The sequence below is a fragment of the Etheostoma spectabile genome, chromosome 18 (genome assembly GCF_008692095.1).
Source record: "Etheostoma spectabile isolate EspeVRDwgs_2016 chromosome 18, UIUC_Espe_1.0, whole genome shotgun sequence".
NCBI lineage: Eukaryota > Metazoa > Chordata > Actinopteri > Perciformes > Percidae > Etheostoma > Etheostoma spectabile.
The window spans coordinates 5,287,438-5,305,722 of record NC_045750.1 but is presented as its reverse complement, the minus strand read 5'-3'; the positions used below and the strand labels follow the sequence as shown (position 1 = coordinate 5,305,722).

Here is an 18,285-nt window from a genome sequence, read left to right as displayed (position 1 = left end):
AACCCACTTGCCCGATTCAATCATTTCAAATCAGTTTTTTTGTAATCCATGTTTTTTAAAGCTGCCCTGCAACACAAAACCGTTTTTTGTGGAAAAAGAACTGCTACCTCCTCTGTCAGCTCTAGACACTGAAAAGAAATAAGAGGAGAAACCAGGCCAATTACAACTGCTGGTCAGTCTGACGTCATGTTTCCTGAGCTCATTGTGCACCTTTAAATGGTGTTAAAGTACTTTGAATGTTTATTGTTTGCATGTGTCTCATTTGCAGATATTGCAGTTAAGAAACTACAAAAATATAAATGTTTCAACTGAAACGATTACATAGAACAAATACAGCTACCTAAAATATTTGCGGTCAAACAAATTCCAGATAGAAACTGTCTCTCTGGTCAGTTACTTCCTGCAATTAGTTATTAAAGTTTTATTTAAAAATAAAAATAGTAATAGCCCCCAGTTTCAGTATGAACCTTAACTCATCTATGACACTGTTCATGATGTGTACATTACATACATTGTCAATAAAGATTAAAATATAACAATTTACTTAAGTATTTGTCGTTATTTGATAACCAGTAATAAAACAAAACAATTTGTATTAGGTGCCAGTTAGGGATGTAACAATTACCGGTAACACACCGTAAAAATGTTGACAATAACAATTACCGTTTTTATTTAAAATATCATTATAACGATGTATTACCTCGATGTGGAAACCGCGTGTTTAATCCTTCTCTGTTTATTCTCAGGCTCCTGAAGTTGCTGCGCAGATGCACTGCGTAGCATCCAACATGCATTTCTTAGAGATGACAGCGCTCAGGACATGGATCCGCCCTCTAAGAGGACTAAGTCTGCAGCTTGGGCATATTCCGGTTATTTAAGAATGCTGAAGGACAACTGATTGAAGATCATCTTGTCTGCAGAACGTGCAGGAAAAAAAGTTGGTGCTAAAGGCTTTGAAATCACTTTTAAAAATACCGCGATAATACAGAAAACAGTAATAATTTTGGTCACTATGTTCGCAAGGTTATATTTTTATACCGTGACATCCCTAGTGCCAGTAGACCTAGACTTCAGGCAAGTACAGTTTTACAACCTCAACATTGAACCCTGAGTGTATTCTCCAAAAGAAGAACATTTGAATTAGGGCTGGGTTTGAAAAGTAGATTTTCCGATTCATATGGAGTTTTATTTGAATGATCCGCAATTGATTCATAAAATCCAGAGTTGATGTCTTGTCTGTATCATATGAAATTGGATGACCTATAATAGCTTTTTCGGGGAAGTCGCTAAACAGCGCTCAAAAGGTTTTTCCCGTTATGGCGAGGAAAAACTGGCATGACCGTTTTTGACGTCTTAGCTCAACCTATCTGAATAAAATGTCACTTAAAACTCACTGACTTTAAAGCCTGTAGAGTTGCAATTTGTTGTGTTCATGGTAAATAAAACATGCATTAATGTAACTGCTTTGGGGTACATTTGTAATCTTTACATTCAGTAATTATCACTTGTTTGGTTCTTATTTAAATGGAAAGTCCAGAGATGCTAATGGAAAACGACAGCGCAGCGAAGCAGATGAAGCCTTACCAGAGGAGGAGCTGGTTATGCTGGTGGTGGTGGAGGTGGTGGTGGTGGTACGGATGGTGGGGGTTAGAGGCATGCTAGTGGTGGGGATGGTGGATGGAGATGTAGTGATGGAAGGAAGAACTGGACATCACAAATCATAGGATACAGCAGAGCGAGAGGGACCACACATGGAAAACAAAATAGTTTTAAGGCCGAAATTTAGGTTCGCCCAACGCTTGTAGAATAGAATATAGAATATTATGCCTTTTATTGTCATTACTAACGCGGACAACATGATTGAAGCAACAGCTTTTTTCCAGTGTCAACATGTACGTAAGAGAAATGTAACAACATGGAATAAAAAAAGTAGTGTGAAAGAAAAAGGGGGTTAATGAGCACAGCTCTGAGATGCTATATACGTATATAAAAATAGAGTGATAAAGATGGTTTGTATGCAGTGTGATATGCAGTGTGAAATAATGATATGGTGGGAAATGGGGAGGTGATCCCGTAGTGGATATGACACATGCCGATTATTGATCAATATTATCATCTTGATGCATTAATTTTGTTATGTACATTCCCATGTGTGATTTTAAAAATATACATATAAATCTGAGTTTGTTAGATTTTGACATATGCAGTATTTGTCACAAATGAAAAATAAATGAAATTTAAATGAAATGTTTAGTCTACTGAGGTTTTTATTATGTAGTCATAACATGCTTAAGTCTTAAACATGCTGAGTCACCTTCTCTCACTGTGATGTCAGAGGCTCAGTCATGTTTAAAAGGTGGAGAACAGGAAACATGAGATGGTCAGATGTAATGTGATTACGTTATTTTGATTTATTGATTAATTTCTTTGGTTTTTTTTGTTACGAATTGAACAACGGGCGCCGGGACACGATCCGCGGTCTCTGGGGGGACGCAACCACGGGGAAATGAAACGCCACACGCGGTAGACGGTGACAATGACGGTCGCCAGGAGGTGGAGAACTGGTTTCTTAGAACATGAAACATGAGGTGGTCACATGTTATATAGATCAACAGCCTTTGTGTGTTTGCCTAATTATTTTATGCATGTTTAATTAGATCATGTGTATACATACAAAATTTAAATTGGTTGTCCTTTTGGCAATTTGTGTTTTTTTCTGCCCTCTTTCCTAAACTCTAAGTTGTTGTCCATTATCCCGTCCTCTTTCAGTCCCTATGTTTCTAATTTGTACACATTTTGTATACAATAATCAATTATTAACTTATCTGCGTCGAGCATTGATTTGTTCTAGAGAGAATAGCGACGCATCTAAGAATCGATTATTTTCCCCCAACACATGGTTTTCTCAAACTATGTGTACTTTAATTTGTATTATGTGCAAAGTAAAGGATATTTTCTACTTCACAGAGAAGTTTAAAATTGAAGTGAACTGCACTTTGCTTTGTTAGAACAAAAACATCCTTACTACCCTAATCAAAAAGCTGATTTTCATACATTTCTTGGAATGTTCATTTATCTGACAGAAAGGTTAATTAAGTTATGAAAAGATTTTATGTCGTGGTAGTAGTAGATAATATTTATCTAGTCTCAGTTCTCCTGAGTCAAACACATTCATCCGGACCATTTCATCAGAGAGTAATTAGCTGGGTTTTTTTCGCAGGTAGATAATGAATAATAGAGTCAACGAATGAATAATAGAGGGTTTTATTTTTCAGAGGAGCAAGGAAAAGTAATATAGCTCCGAGCAACTTTTCATGGGTCCTTGAAAAATGGCCAAAATTCAGGGGGGGTTTGGATTTTTTAATCAGCAAAAAAACTCTTAAGAAAACCATTCAGGATAAGTGTTTTTAGTGATGAACTTCAAATGACTTCCTCAAAAAGTCTACCTTTTGGATCTTAGATGAGGGCCCAAATTTATCTTAATTTTACAAGAGGCAAAAGAGAAGGGGAACTTAAAGTTGCTGTTGATATAAACCAAGAGTTAAACATTAAAGATAACCAGCTGAACAAAGCATCCTCATGAGCGAGTTTGTATGTTATCATAGTGAAACAATTCAAACGATATCCTACAAAATCAGAGACCATTACAATTAAGTTTAGCCGACAAAAAGTGAGCGCCATGCAGCAACAATGGCTCTTAGCGTCAGATATGACGCAAAAATCACCCTTCAGCATCTGTATGGAACGCACTGGGCAGAGGAGCAGCTACGCGGCACTGTAACGTTGATTTTATAAGCCCACCCACGATCTTTTTACTAAACCTAACTGACCCGATCTTGTGGCGGATGTGGGTTAAATGTCAACACATTCTCAATCCCATATCGTAAAATACGAAAGCTTGGTCAGGTGCCTTTGTCTTTGTTATTGACGCTAAAAGTCTCCTTTAGCGTCATATAACACGCGGTTGGTTGTCTCCTTTAGCGTCGTATAAAACGCGGTTGGTTTTCTCCTTTAGCGTCATATAACACGCGGTTGGTTGTCTCCTTTAGCATCATATAACACGCGGTTGATTGTCTCCTTTAGCGTCGTATAACACACGGTTGGTTTTCTCCTTTAGCGCCATATAACACGCGGTTGGTTGTCTCCTTTAGCGTCGCATAACACGCGCTTGGTCGTCTCCTTTAGCGTCATATAACACGCGGTTGGTTGTCTCCAATTAGCGTCATATAACATGCACTTGGTTGTCTCCTTTAGCGTCATATAACACGCGCTTGGTCGTCTCTTTTAGCGCCATATAACACTTGCTTGGTAATCTTCTTTAGCATCATAACACGCTTGGTCGTCTCCTTTAGCGTCATATAACACACGCTTGGTTGGAACTATTGGCGTCCTTTTTGATGCTGTTAGGTTTAGGGAAAGGTAGTGGGTGAGTTTACGGTTCTGTGACACTTTATCATCGCTACAGAACAGAGGAACATCAAAATATATTAAAGTTCTGGTATATAAAATGTATAAAAATACAAAGTTAAGATATGAAACTTAAAGTCCTTTGAACAAAAACAATAACAAAAAAAAGAGTCAGTGTTGCCAACAGGGACGTTATAGAACGTCCTCTGGTGGACAGACTATACAACGCCAACACTCATAACATGGTTGACCATCTGTTTTTAATTTATTTTTTAAATATTCATTTATCAGAATAATTTATTTGTCATATATGAAAAAAAAATAAAACCAACCACGGTCAACCATGTTATGAGTGATGAATGCATATTTTAAAAAAATAGATCGGGTCAACATTAAAGAGCATTTCAAAAAAAAGGGATGGGGTTAAAGGAGGTCAAAAAACTAGAGTAGGGGGGAGAAATAACGGGGGAAGGACAGTGCTGGAGTGAAAAGAAAGGTCTAGAGGAAGGAGTTGAAATGTACAGATGCTGAAGAAGGAGAAGGAAGTCAGAAGGGTATTAGAAGAAGGCTGCATGAAGAGGAGGATGAGGGTTGCTTACCGTCGGTGATGGCATTAGTAGCATTGATGGTGTTAGTGGAGTCAGTGGATGGGGTGGTGGGAGAGGAAGCAGCTGGGGGGGTTGGGATGAGAGAGACAAAGATGCAGTAGATAATGAATGGTTGTGACCAGGGCTTCACGGGGCATTCACACCAATACAACGATCCAGCGATAAGCCGCAGGGTTGTGCAGTGTATGGGTGCGTCAATAAAATGGCCATTTGTGTGACGTTATATAGACTTTATATTTCACATTTACTGTTTTTATGTAAGATTGTTTATGGATTTCAACGTTTCTGGCCGCTCTTGAAGGCAGCTTTGCTTCACAGGAGAAAGAAAAAAGAAGAGCGAGACATAGCGAGTGCTTTGTTGTTGCAATAAACATTCAGCTATTAGACAAACTCCCAGCCAGTTCAGAGCTTGTGTTTGGTTTTTTTTAAACTTTCTTGTGGCAGAGATAGAGCCAGTGATGTTTCCTGTTACAGTATCATCTGCTGACCACTGAGCAGCTCCACTGGGGCGGTTGGGGGGTAAGGGCCTTGCTCAAGGGCACCTCTGTGGTGGTAATGAGGGGGGAACAAGCGAGCTATTTCACTTTCCCCACCCAGAGTTTATCCTGTTGGTCTGGGGATTTAACCGACGACATCCCAGTCACAAGCTCACCGTCTTTAACCTTTAGGCCACCACTGCAAACCCTCGTTTCTTTCTTTCTTTTCCTAACTAACTTTACTTTAATTTCGGCTCCTTTGTCTTGTCTATGTTTGTTCTTAATTTCCAACGTAGCTTGTAATCCATATCACACAGAAAATATACTCTCCCTTTAATTTCCATCTGCTGCCACTTTTACTGATGAAGACTTAGGGGCAAGAAAACATTCCACTTTAAAAGTTGTCAGGGTGCCGCACTCTATTGGTTGGGGTTAGGCATTGACAGCTCACGTGGTTAAGGTTAGGATAGCCAATAGGGGATAAAACCTGTACATGGACGCCTGGCCAATAGTTGTGTGTGAATGCTCAGTCACACATGCACAAGCGAGCAAGTTTCATTTTAGGCTCGCCAACATTTTATGGCTCCATTTTATTGCTCCATTTTGTTGCTCCATTTAATTGACGAACTATTCAGTCAGATAGGTATTTGTTATGAAAGAACTACAGTTACAATTTTAAGCCCTTTCAAGCATTTTATCCAAAATGTTAGCACTTTTCAAACCTTGAAAACATCAAAATTCAAGCATTTTCAAGGATTTCAAGTACCCATACAAACCCTGCTTACAGACCTTTACTTAAGTAACATTTTCACTGCAGAACTTACTTGTAACAAAGCAGTTTTACAGAATAGTATTTGTACTTTTACTGAGTACTTTTACCACCTCTGCATCTATAGTTTACCCATGCACTTGCACAAATGCATGCTTTGGTACAAATACCACTGAACCACTGCCAGTCCCTCCAGGATTTCACTCAATTTAATGGGAACTTTTGTAAAGAATTGTGACAAAAGTTTTTTTTTTCTCTATACTTCTTTAAAAATAAAAAGGAAACTTGTTTTGGGGAGAATGATAACTTTTACTATTAATTAATTACTCTGGGCTGAGTGTTACTAATATAGTAACCAAAAAGGATGAGGATGCTACAAATGTTGGTATAATATGAAAATTGCTGGTGGATTTAAAACAAAAAATTAATTTATTGAATGAATCAAATTTGAACATGTCTGTCAGTGGCTTGTTGATCTTTACATTGTTAGTTTCCTATCCTGGACTGGGACACATTCATACTGTTTGATAAAGGACTCACTGGAATTTAACTTATCATTGCACAATAACAAGCGTAGCTGGCCTCAATTAAGGTTATCCTGTACAGTCAGCCCTGCACTATATGGATCAATCTACTTCCAGAATTTAACATATAACCCTGGGAGCACCGTCCCATTACCTGCTGACCTGCTGTAGTCATTTATAATTGGAAACCCAAGCTGCAGCTCGATTAGAAATGGCTGGACTCCTTTTCCTCTCTGGAGCCCAATCCCAGAAAAACTGACCTTTAGAAAAATGTCCCTCTGAGGAATCCTTAGCACAGGATATTGTGAGAACTGACATTTAGGGAGTGAGTTTTGGGTCACGTCGCCAGCTGGCCCCTAAGCTACTGTTCTGACCGATTGCTACTGTAAGTTACAGATACTGTGATTTTCTGGAGCAAAGGTGATTGGCCAGAATGAGATTTTCCTTGGGTCACGATCTGTGCACGTATCAGACTCCATTTACAATGGTTTTAGCCAGGCAGCGAGGGACCGAACAGCCCCCTAAGGTGGTCTTCTTTAACAACGTTCTCTGGTTACTTCACGTATGGTCTCCTCAGGACACAGAGGGGTCATTCAAGGAAATTGTCATTAACAGATCAAGACCGCAGAGATTATTTTCTAAGTTGTTTTAATGGGAGTGAGCCACAGAGAGTGAATGCTTGATCAACTACAACCTCTCTACACTCTTCTTCCACTCTGCAGACACTTGGGCTGAGTTGTGAAGAAGAGTTAAGATCAAGCAGAGTGGGACATCTGATTCCTTTTTTTGAAGAATGTCCTCATTTCAACCAACTTGACCTAACTCCTGTCTTTGTTTGAATTCAAATCAATTTAATTAAAGAGCCGAGAATCATTAATCAAAGGGCGTAACTATCTGTACAACATATCACACCCTCTACCCTTACGGCCTGAATTCACATTTCTTTCGACAAATTTGTTTAAAATGTGCTTCTTGCTTGTTCTTTTGTCCAAACAACCGACAACAACGCAGCCTGATCTTGTGGCATGGTGTAAGTGTGACACTCCAATTCATCTGCCATTATTGGCGTGTTATCAAGACGCATACTCTCTTTTTTAACGGGTTTACAAACAACGTTTGGCCTCCATTGACTCACATTACCTCGCGATAACGTGTGAATTTACACCGTATTGAGTAGTATGAAAGGGCTAAACTTTGCACATGGAGTCTGGTCAGGGGGGGGGGGGTCCTTTCTTCTCACGACAGCGCGCTAAGTGGTGTGTATCTTTACGCCCCTGGCATAGACACGTATACAGCGTAGACATGCAGGCGGATAGCTCAAAATGCTTAAGAAAGTGGGTGTGTATGTTGACGCAAAGTGATGTCATGTTGTAAGATGAGTTAATAATGACGGGAGAAGCTGATGTGTAAATATTTGTTTAACAATGGAACAAAGAACTACATCTGGCTTTTGTCTTTAGGTTGCAATCGGCTGGTAGTAGTTCCAGGTATTTATCGGCTCCAGCTTCAATCGGCAGCGATGGAAACATGACATCCTGGGGGACACTCAGCCTTTTTTCTGAAGAAAATGCTATATCTTCTTTGGTATTAGTAAAACTTCTTTTTCATCTTAGCACTCGGACATCATACAACATTAGTCAGAACCGAGTTTGAAAGAGACTGAGTAAGTTACCAACATAGGTAAGAAGTAAGCACTGTAACATTGTCACTGCTGAGGTTTTCCAGACATTGATCGCTTCGCACCTGGCAACGGGAAGTTTATCGGCTATTTTTAGCAGGTTTTCCAATGTTTAAAAGCCTGCAAATATGTGCTGATTTGGTTGGAAATGTGTTATCACTAAAAACATCTTTCTTCCTCTAGTTTCTTCAGTTTTTATCCTATTGCCTTCTTTCCTCTGTCTGCTCATCACTTTCTCTCTCTTCTTAAATCAGATCTCTCTTCTCACATTTTGCCCTTCTGATCCTCTAACATCCCCATCTCCTTTTCTATTCAAACTAAGACCATAAAGTTTGGAGGCTAGAATGTGTTCTGGGCTTTGGGGAACGTGGAGGTCCTCTGAACCAAGTCTGGTTGACGTCCAGAAGACAAGACGTCCAAAATCCATTGTGAGGGTTAAGCTGCTTTAGGGAGGAAAACTTTGCGGGCATAGGGACTTCCTTAACGAGGCACATAGAGCAGACGCTGACGGCAAAAAACATCATCCTGTCAAGCTGAATGGGAATAGTGGGGAACCGATGTTGCCAAGGTTGAGAGTTTGAATCCCAGTGGGTTCATTCTGAATTAAATATGTATGAAACTGTGGAGGAGAACCGCAGTTTGACAACTTTCTTGGCAGCAGGTTTTTGGGAATCATTCACATCAGTGTGTGTACATCAGTGAATAATTCAAGGAAGGAACATAGCCATGGTACATTTGACAACTAAAAGTGCGTCGGAAAACAAGGTCTTAACCTAAAGTTTGAGTTGAACTCTTCCTGAAAGATTTAGGCTGGTTAGACATTCTTGAAAGTAGGCATGCAAGTGAGATAAGCATTCAGTTTATACCCAATAAGTGATGCATTAAACTCAACCTACAAACCTTCAGAAGGTGACAACAGAGGTTAGGAAAGATTGAAATGGATATGTTGAAGAACTGTTTGACATTCTGCAGTAGTGGTGGCAGAAAGTAATTTGGCTCAGGCATTCTTCGAACTTATGGAGCCCTATCTCACACCCGGCATAACGCAGTGCAAAGCCCCAAGGCGAGTGTCTTTGCTAGTTTAAGACCGTCCAGTGCCCACGTCATTTAAATAGAAAATGCATGAAGGTGTGTTCAGGTGCATTCTGGGCATGCTGGTCTTACAGGGAGGTGTGTTCGGGTGCATTCTGGGCATACTGCTATCTTGAGGCAGCTGGAAGCAATCGCGCCATTGACCACCAAAAACCTCTAAAGTCAATAACGCAGCATTTCACTGTTATTTTAACAGCAAATTAGTAAAATGATCCTAGGCTTATGCACAGCATACGCACACTATGCTTGATACACACACAGGGACATGCAGCAGCACACAGGCATGCAGAAGATTACATATTAAATATGACGGTGTCAATCCTCCATAACAATGCTCTGAGGTCCAAACACGCCTGGCTGTTAAAGGGAATGGGAGAGGACCTCTGATTGGCTGATTGCATGTTACACCCAGAACACACCTCTGATTAATGAAGACACTAACAACAACTCTTTTGAACCATGTGCCCAGCGCACAGGCCCTTTTTTTCCAACGTCAAACTAGCAAAAGTGGATTTTGGACATGCCCGAAACTCCCCTTGGGCTTAGATCAATGAAATAGGCTCCATGTGAGCGGTACAGGAGCGAAATTAAAGCAGGATGAAGTGGGAGATAAGGTGACGCTCCGACCAAAAACCTCACACTCCACTCTTGCTCGCTCTGGTTTAGAAAAAAACAAGAATCTGCCGAGCAACTGTTCCCAGTGAGCTTTGCAGTTCAAAAGAAGAAGTTACTTTGAAATCATCATCAAACAGAAAGAATGGATAAATAAAGGTCTAGTTTTTTTGCAGTCTTGTTATTTTTTGGACCAGTTGCTGAGGACAGTGCTCAGCATGCAGATGTGTTTGTTTTTCCTACCTGGGCAGCCCAGTCTTGGAGAGTCACAGCTGGTAGTCAGTGGTGTGTTGCTGTGCGGGGTGACACCTTTTGGGGAAGGGGAGGGGAGATTAAAAACAGAAAGGTTAATCAGTTAAAACGATCAGGGAACAGGGGTTTTATGTTGGGACAGGTTAGCAAAAAAAAGGTCATGTTTTCACCCTCTGGATCAGTACAGTATTACAAAATGATATTCATTATCCTTTCATAATTATGTTAATATTTAATTGTCATAGTTAAAATTTAATTATGATCTACTGCCCTGTTCAACCCCTGCTCACTTTTGCACTATCACCATTGCACAGTCGTTTGTATGTGTGTTTATGTGTTTGTTGTGTTATGGTTGTCTTGCTACTAAATGACTAAAAATCTATCTATCTATCTATCTATCTATCTATCTATCTATCTATCTATCTATCTATCTATCTATTCAGATCAGTTGGTTAATACAACGATTTATCAAATCAAAAAGACTGAAAACAAAAAAACTCACATTGCTGACTAAAATCTTTTTTGCTGTCTGAAATTGACAATTCTTAAATCAATAAATTCTTCAGACTTCAGATACAGTATTAGGGGACCACTAAAGCCGTGTGTGTGTCTGTGTGTGTGTGTGTGTGTGTGTGTGTGTGTGTGTTGTGTAGTAGTAGCCTAAAGAGAGAAGGAAGTTTGTGGGTGGACCTGGTCACCACAGACCCAAATCTTCTCAGCTGTTGCTACCGTCATATGCTGGGCTGTCTCTTCATGGGGCTCATTACGTTTGGCACATTGCACGGGTCACTTCTTATATCATAATAAGGTAATACAGTGTGTAATCAAGTGAGGACGGATTTACAGTAACGTAAATGCCCTCTGTTGATACTACAAAAAACAACAAAAAGTATAGGCTCTTAACCTTGCAATTATGCACATATGTAAGACTCAATTGCTCGGCCTATTCGTATCACACGAAATAGAACAACATATTGCAGTATCGAGCCTGGATGCCAGACAAACTTAGCCCCGCCCACAACATTTGAGGCCAGGATGTTGGATCTGTACTTCCGTTCTGTTTTGGTGCAACTATGCTCGAACCAGAGCTGTTCAGACCAATCAGATCGTTAGGGCGGGGCTTTATGCAATGATGGACGGATGATCAACAGTAACGTAATCAACCACCGCTGGAGAACTGAGATGTGTAGATTCCTCTATTGCGTCTGTTATAAGAAGATATTGACAGCGCATTCATTTTAAAAGAAAATGAAAATCTGAAAGATTTTTTTGCCATCCTTCCTACAGGATTCAGCAAAAGTTCAACATACGTCACATACTCCGTTGCTCTGATTGGTTGGAGGTCTATCCATTGCTCTGATTGGTTATAGGTCTATCCAATTAAGTACAGAGGCATTTTCTTTCCTGTTTGGGTTGAGACACGCCCCAAAATCACAGCCTGATGGAGCAGAATCAGACTCACATTCTGACTAGAATCTGAGTATTCCCACATCAGGCTAATATCAATTAAAAATTGATTGTGACCCAGCTAGCCGAACCAAAAAGACGGGAAAATGTTTTTCAAACTGCAATTACATGACATTCAAAGCAGAGTTTGGCAGATTTGCCAACTTTGAGAATAATTGTAATCAATGTTTTGCTAAATTTTATTATGGCAAAGTAACTTTTAGGACTTTATGTCGACAAATAAGTGACAAAAAGCGTCAAAAATGTTGGAAACAGAGCCATTTTTTTTTTAAGTGACAAAAACGTCTGAGATAGACACAGAAATTAGGAAAAAAAAGTTACAAAAGTTGCAAAATGATAATCCTAGAACTTTACACGTCTTTTTCCAGTGAAAATAGCATCCCTGATCTACATATTGTCTAAACTTCTAATCCTGCTCAGGTTTGAGGTGAATTATCCCAGCATACATTGAAAAGAGCTGGCGACCTCACCAGTCTGGTATAAGGCACAGACTCATTAATATGATAATCTAATTTGTCCGAATGTAATGTTTGCTGGGTGGACATGAATCTCATTTTGCATTCAAGAAACTTTCTCGCATAGTTTTTCTGATAGCATGCAAATTTGGCTGCTTTCAGTGAAACACATTCCAGCTGGGGTTTTTTTTATGCCAGGAACAGTTTGTCTGTCCAATTATGTGCTTACAGCGGCCAAAACCAAAGCGCTCCTCAAGAGCTTTGGCCATTTGAAATGTAATCCGGCTGCTCCGGCCCACACATACTGTGTATTCACAGGCCTTCAGATGGAGTGGGCGAACAGGCGGGCAGTGAAAGCAGAGACTGTGTTGAGCCTCACACACACACACACACACACACACACACACACACACACACACACACACACACACACACACACACACACACAGTAAAAGAAGGAACAGTAACAGAAGGAATGTTGGAGTAAATGTCAGTAAATCATGCCAGTGATCAGCCGGTATTGGCATGTGGTTCAAAAGAGGTGAAGACTGTGCTCCGTCATAATCCACTTTTTTCCCCCCACCTGTTCTGTTCTTTAAAAGGTGCCCTGCCACACGTATCTCATTACTTTGTGATAATGTCTGAAGTTCTACCATGGACTCTGTAACTTGGTTGCCTTGGTTACCTTGTTTCAAGCCATTCTAGCGTGGTACAGAAAGCCTGCAGAAAGTATGTGACTCAGCTCCATTTGGGCCAGTTCTCATTCATATTCAACCAGCTAAGCTGCTTGACTCTGATTGGCTAACAGCTAGCCAATGAGAGCCTGGCTATCAGCATCATTTACCCAGGATATAGTGATGAGCTCAGGCAACATGACGTCAGACTGACCAGCTGTAATTTGCCAGATTTCTTATTTCTAGAGCTGACAGAGGAGGAGCAGTCACACACCAGTCATCTTACAACACCACAACACACACACACACACACACAACACACCACACACACACACACAACACAACACACACACACACAAAACACCACACACACACACACACACACACACCACACACACACCACAAACATATGGACCTCACAGATTTCAAAACATGCAAGGAAAAACGGTTCGGTGAGGCAGGGCACCTTTTAAGCTAAAGCGAGTCTGTATGTGGCGTATGTATGTGTGTATGTATGTGTTGTATGCATTAGTGCTGTCAGTTAAACACGTTAACACAAACCCATTTTAATGGCGTCAATTTTGTTAATCGTGAGATTAAGGTTCTTTTTGGTCAAGCAAATTTAGTGTTTTCACATGCTGTTGCAACAACTAGTAACGTTAGAAAAACTACAACACCCACCTGATCTAGCTAGACCAGAAACAAAACCACAGGAATGCCACACACACACCGTATGGGCTTGCGAGCTGGCCATAGAGTAGTGTGTATGTATGTATGTATGTATGTAAGTATGTATGTATGTATCTATCATGTGTATGTATGTACTTATATAACATGTGCATGTATGTATGTACTGTATGTATGCATGTATGTATGTACTGTATTATGTATGTATGTATGTACTATGTTGTGTTCTGAACAGCAGGTACTGTTCGTTTTTTCAAGACAAATTTCCTTCAGGAGATAAAAATCTATCTTAGGTGATAAAGCGGTGTCTCATCCTCCAATTCCTCTCCTTCTCTCCCCCATTATACCCTCATTCCCCTTCTCCATTATGGACTTTGTTACTCTCCTCTACCTTTCCCCCATTTCTGTTCCCTCCATTGTGCTCTCTGCTCATCTTCCTGTGAGCAGCATGTTAGAGTGATTAGAGAAAATGAACGCTGCTTTGTGCCGCTCTGCTGCAGACCCATAGAGCTCAATAAGGGAGAACGTGTCGGCCACAATGGAGAGAAACACACAACCGCCACAATTTGATGTATTCACTCGGCATCCAGGTAGGAGACTAGTACTGTAGTCACTACTGTCAAAATATGTGTTTTACTGTACGAGAGAAGCACATGTATCAGCACACGAGGAAGAGAGGGAGAGAAGGAGGAAGGAAAGGGAAAGAAGGAGAGGGAGAGACGAGGAGGAGAAGGAGAAAATAGAAGGAAGGAGAGGAAGAGAGGAAAGGAGAGGGAGAGAAGTAGAAGGAAGGAGAGGGAGAAAGGAAGAGAGGGAGAGAAGAAGGAAGGAAAGGGAAAGAAGGAGAGGGAGAGACGAGCAGGGGAAGGAGAAAAGTAGAAGGAAGGAGAGTAAGAGAGGAAAGGAGAGGGAGAGAAGTAGAAGGAAGGAGAGGGAGAAAGGAAGAGAGGGAGAGAAGAAGGAAGGAAGAGAAGAGGAGGAGAGGGAGAGAAGTAGAAGGAAGGAGAGGAGTGGGGAGGAGGAGAGGGAGCGAGGAGAAGGAGAGGGGGAGAGGAGGAGGAGAATCACATTATGTCTGCTGAGTGTCAGAAAAATCAACTGACTGAAAAATCTAATAATTTTCCTTTTAGTGCAAATAAAATATTTTTGTAAAAACTTAAACTAGATTTTATTTTCTGAATCAACGTGTGTGTGAGTGCGTGCATATGTGTGTGTGTGTGTGTGTGTGTGTGTGTGGGTGTGAGAGTGTGTGTGGGTGTCCGTCCTCTGGGATCAATAAAAGATGAAAGACACAGAAGTAAATACATTGCAAAAGTTAAACACACACTTCGCCCAATAAAGCATGGACACGAATACACACACACACACACCACACACACACACACACACACACACACACACACACACACACACACACACCACACACACACACACACACACACAACACACACACACACACACACTCTCACTCTTCGGCGGGCGCCTGGCGACAGCCAACACCAGCCTCATGAATAGACCAAAAAGGAACATAAACATGGCTTCAGATGGTCCTCGCCGTATCGGTAGCCTCGTTAAAGGAAGCGAGGTAAACAAAGTGAGACGCGCCGTTCTGCCAAGAGAGGAGAGTTACTCGGATCAAACGGGATTCTGTAGTTTGAAGCAGTGGTGAACATCAGTTTAATTTGAGCTTTTAGTTAATGCATTACGTTGTAATGAAGACGGATTCAAGCACAAGTTAATATTGCAGCTTACGCTTACATTTCCAAACACAGTTTGTTGTAGCGCTGCGCGGAGAGTTCATCACCAAAAAGGGATCTGGCTATTTGTTTCTGGGTTGTGCGGTGTATTAAAGTGTAACTGAACCATCCCCCCCCCACACACACACACACACACACACACACACACACACACACACACACACACACCACACACACACACACACACACACACACACACACACCACACACACACACACACACACACACACCATGTAGCACAGGTAGACTTTATCCAGTCCCTCCAGAAAAACGTGACTATGCGATCGCCTAATTTAATGCATCAATGAATAATCAGCCAAAGTCGGCATATTTATACAGGGAACGCATTTTTTCAAATACGCTGCACTTTCGCCGCATAAATCGCCGATTTCCGCGCAAAGTAATGCCAAAAAACTCACAAATATCTTAGCACAAAGAAAAAACTGTTTACGTCACACAAGAGCAGCCATTTTCCCGTTGCCATGGGAACGTTATGAAGTGACGTAATTAGACAAACAGTCTCTTTTTCATCAAACCCCAGTTTTTGCAAGTTCCCACAACTTCAATGCAGAAATATCCCATTTATTCCACCGCATTTTTTAAGAAAACGTGCGGCATAATCAAGGATTTTTGCAACAATCACAAAAAAAAGCATTTTTCTGAAAGGACTGCACTATTGCAGCGTTTTTGTTTTCCAGAAACTAATCCTCTGTTTGTGTTTTCCTTGCTGCTGCAGATTGCCCACTTTCCCTTCAGGGATCAATTAACTTCATCTCATCTTTATGAGTTGCTGGTCCTGTTAATAGTTTAGATATCCCAGAGCCTCGGGAGACAGCCTCAAATCACCTGCTTTCCCGTCCCGACAATCCCAAACCAAAAGATAATCTGCTCCCCAGGGGAGGGGGGGCCCAGAGGTTAAAGAGGCGGGGTGGCCGGGTGGGGTCAGCGTGTGTGTGCGTATCTGTGTGCGTGCGTGTGTATGCATCTCTGTGTGTGCACATCTGCGTGTGTGTGCGTATTTGTGTGCATTCATACATGTGTGCGTGTGTGTGCGTGTGCATCTCTGTGTGTGCATGTGTATCTGTGTGTGTGTGTGCGTGCGTGCGTGTGTGTGATTGTTTATATCTGTGTGTGTGGGCATCTCTCTGTGTGTGTGTGTGTGTGTGTGAGCGTGCGTATTTCTCTGTGTATGTATATCTGTGTGTGTGTGTGCGTAACTGTGTGTGTGTGGGCGTGTGTGTGTGTATGTATGTGTGTGTGCGTCCATATTTCTCTGTGCATGTATATCTGTGTGTGTGCGTGTGTGTGTGTGTGTGTGTGTGTGCGTACGTGTGTGCGTGTGTGTGTGCGTGTGTGTGTTCCACGTATGAAAGATGAACTGTGTGTATGCGTAAGGGCGCCGATGCAAATGAGAATTTGTTCTCAATCAACTTACCTGGATAAATAAATAAAATGCTGTCAAAAGAGGGAAAAGCAGCAAATCCCCACATTAAAGAAGCTGGACCTAGTAAATATTCAGCACTTTCTGATTTTATAAATGGATACTTTCCAATCAGGCCCCTTTTATAGAAAGGCTTATGAGTTCATAGAAGCGATTAGGCGTGTTTATGGCGTTTCTATCGACTCACGCAACACCAGAGGAAGACAAGCCGACACCGAAACCTATAAGAGACTTTTCTCCTGCACGCTCTCCTCGGGCGCCATTACTCGCAGACACCAAACGGAGTATGTGCAGTACGCGACAAGGCCTCTGACACGGACCGTCTCCCGTTGGGTGATCGTGTTACGGCCGACTTGTTGGCATCCGAACATCAGAGTAAATGTTATGTGCACAAAAAACAGAAAAGTTGACATTTTACAAAGAGAGGATTGCACATTCTCATGCATGCATCACAGCACTGTTAGCACACACACAGACACACGCACAAATATGTGCACACACACACATACAGAGACAGATGCACACACGCACACAACACACACAGACACACGCAAAAATATTTACATACACAGGGGTCCACACACGCACACACACATACACAGGCACACACACGCACAGATACACAGGCGCACACAGACACACACAGATATGCACACACACGCATGTGTTAGCAGGGTGTTAGCAGCACTCACCACTAGTTGGCGCAACAGTAGTTAAGCGAATGCATTGAGGGAAGCAGACTGCGAAGAGAAGGAGAGATTAGTGCGTCAGAAAAACAATCTCATTACAACAAGAGGCCAATTAGTTAACGACCAATTACACGACCTGGCGACCAGGGATGCTGGGTAATGACACAAAAAAAAAACACAGATCTAATTACAAACAGATAAGTGACATTTGCAGAGTTCATTAACAAGAGGCAGAGCAGGAGCAATGCTTGAACCTGGGGGGTTGGGCGTACGAATGTCCAGGAAATAGACGGATCCCTCAGATACACAACAGCAAGCAAACTGAGAAAAGGATAAGGCTAATTTGTTCTTTCCTTTCACTCACCTTGGGTGTTCGGATCAAAAAGTACATGGACAGAATGTCAGCACAAGAAATCACGTGAAAGAAGAATGAACCTGATAGCCGGGGAGCAGATTTTACATTGTGTTTTAAAAATTAACAGAAATCTCACAAGGTTAACACATATCTTACACACAGAACACATTTTTCTATAAATACAACTGTTGTTATTTATTGCTAACATTGTTCTATTATTTATTAAGTATTTTAATTATGGATCGAGTTTATATTATTTGACTGTACAGCACTTTGTAACTTGGTTTTGAAAAGTGCTACACAAATATAAAGTTACTATCTCCAACCCATGCAGAAAATAAA

General features: G+C 41.2%; 1 protein-coding gene across 1 annotated transcript in view; it reads right to left on the bottom strand.

Moving 5' to 3' along the window:
* The window catches only part of adgrg6 (adhesion G protein-coupled receptor G6), a 99,271-nt gene that overhangs the window by 47,452 nt on the left and 33,534 nt on the right, over window positions 1-18,285 (bottom strand). The window contains 4 exon segments of the mRNA XM_032543622.1: window positions 1,518-1,704; window positions 5,007-5,078; window positions 10,410-10,475; window positions 17,592-17,639. Coding sequence (XP_032399513.1) covers window positions 1,518-1,704; window positions 5,007-5,078; window positions 10,410-10,475; window positions 17,592-17,639 — 373 coding nt within the window.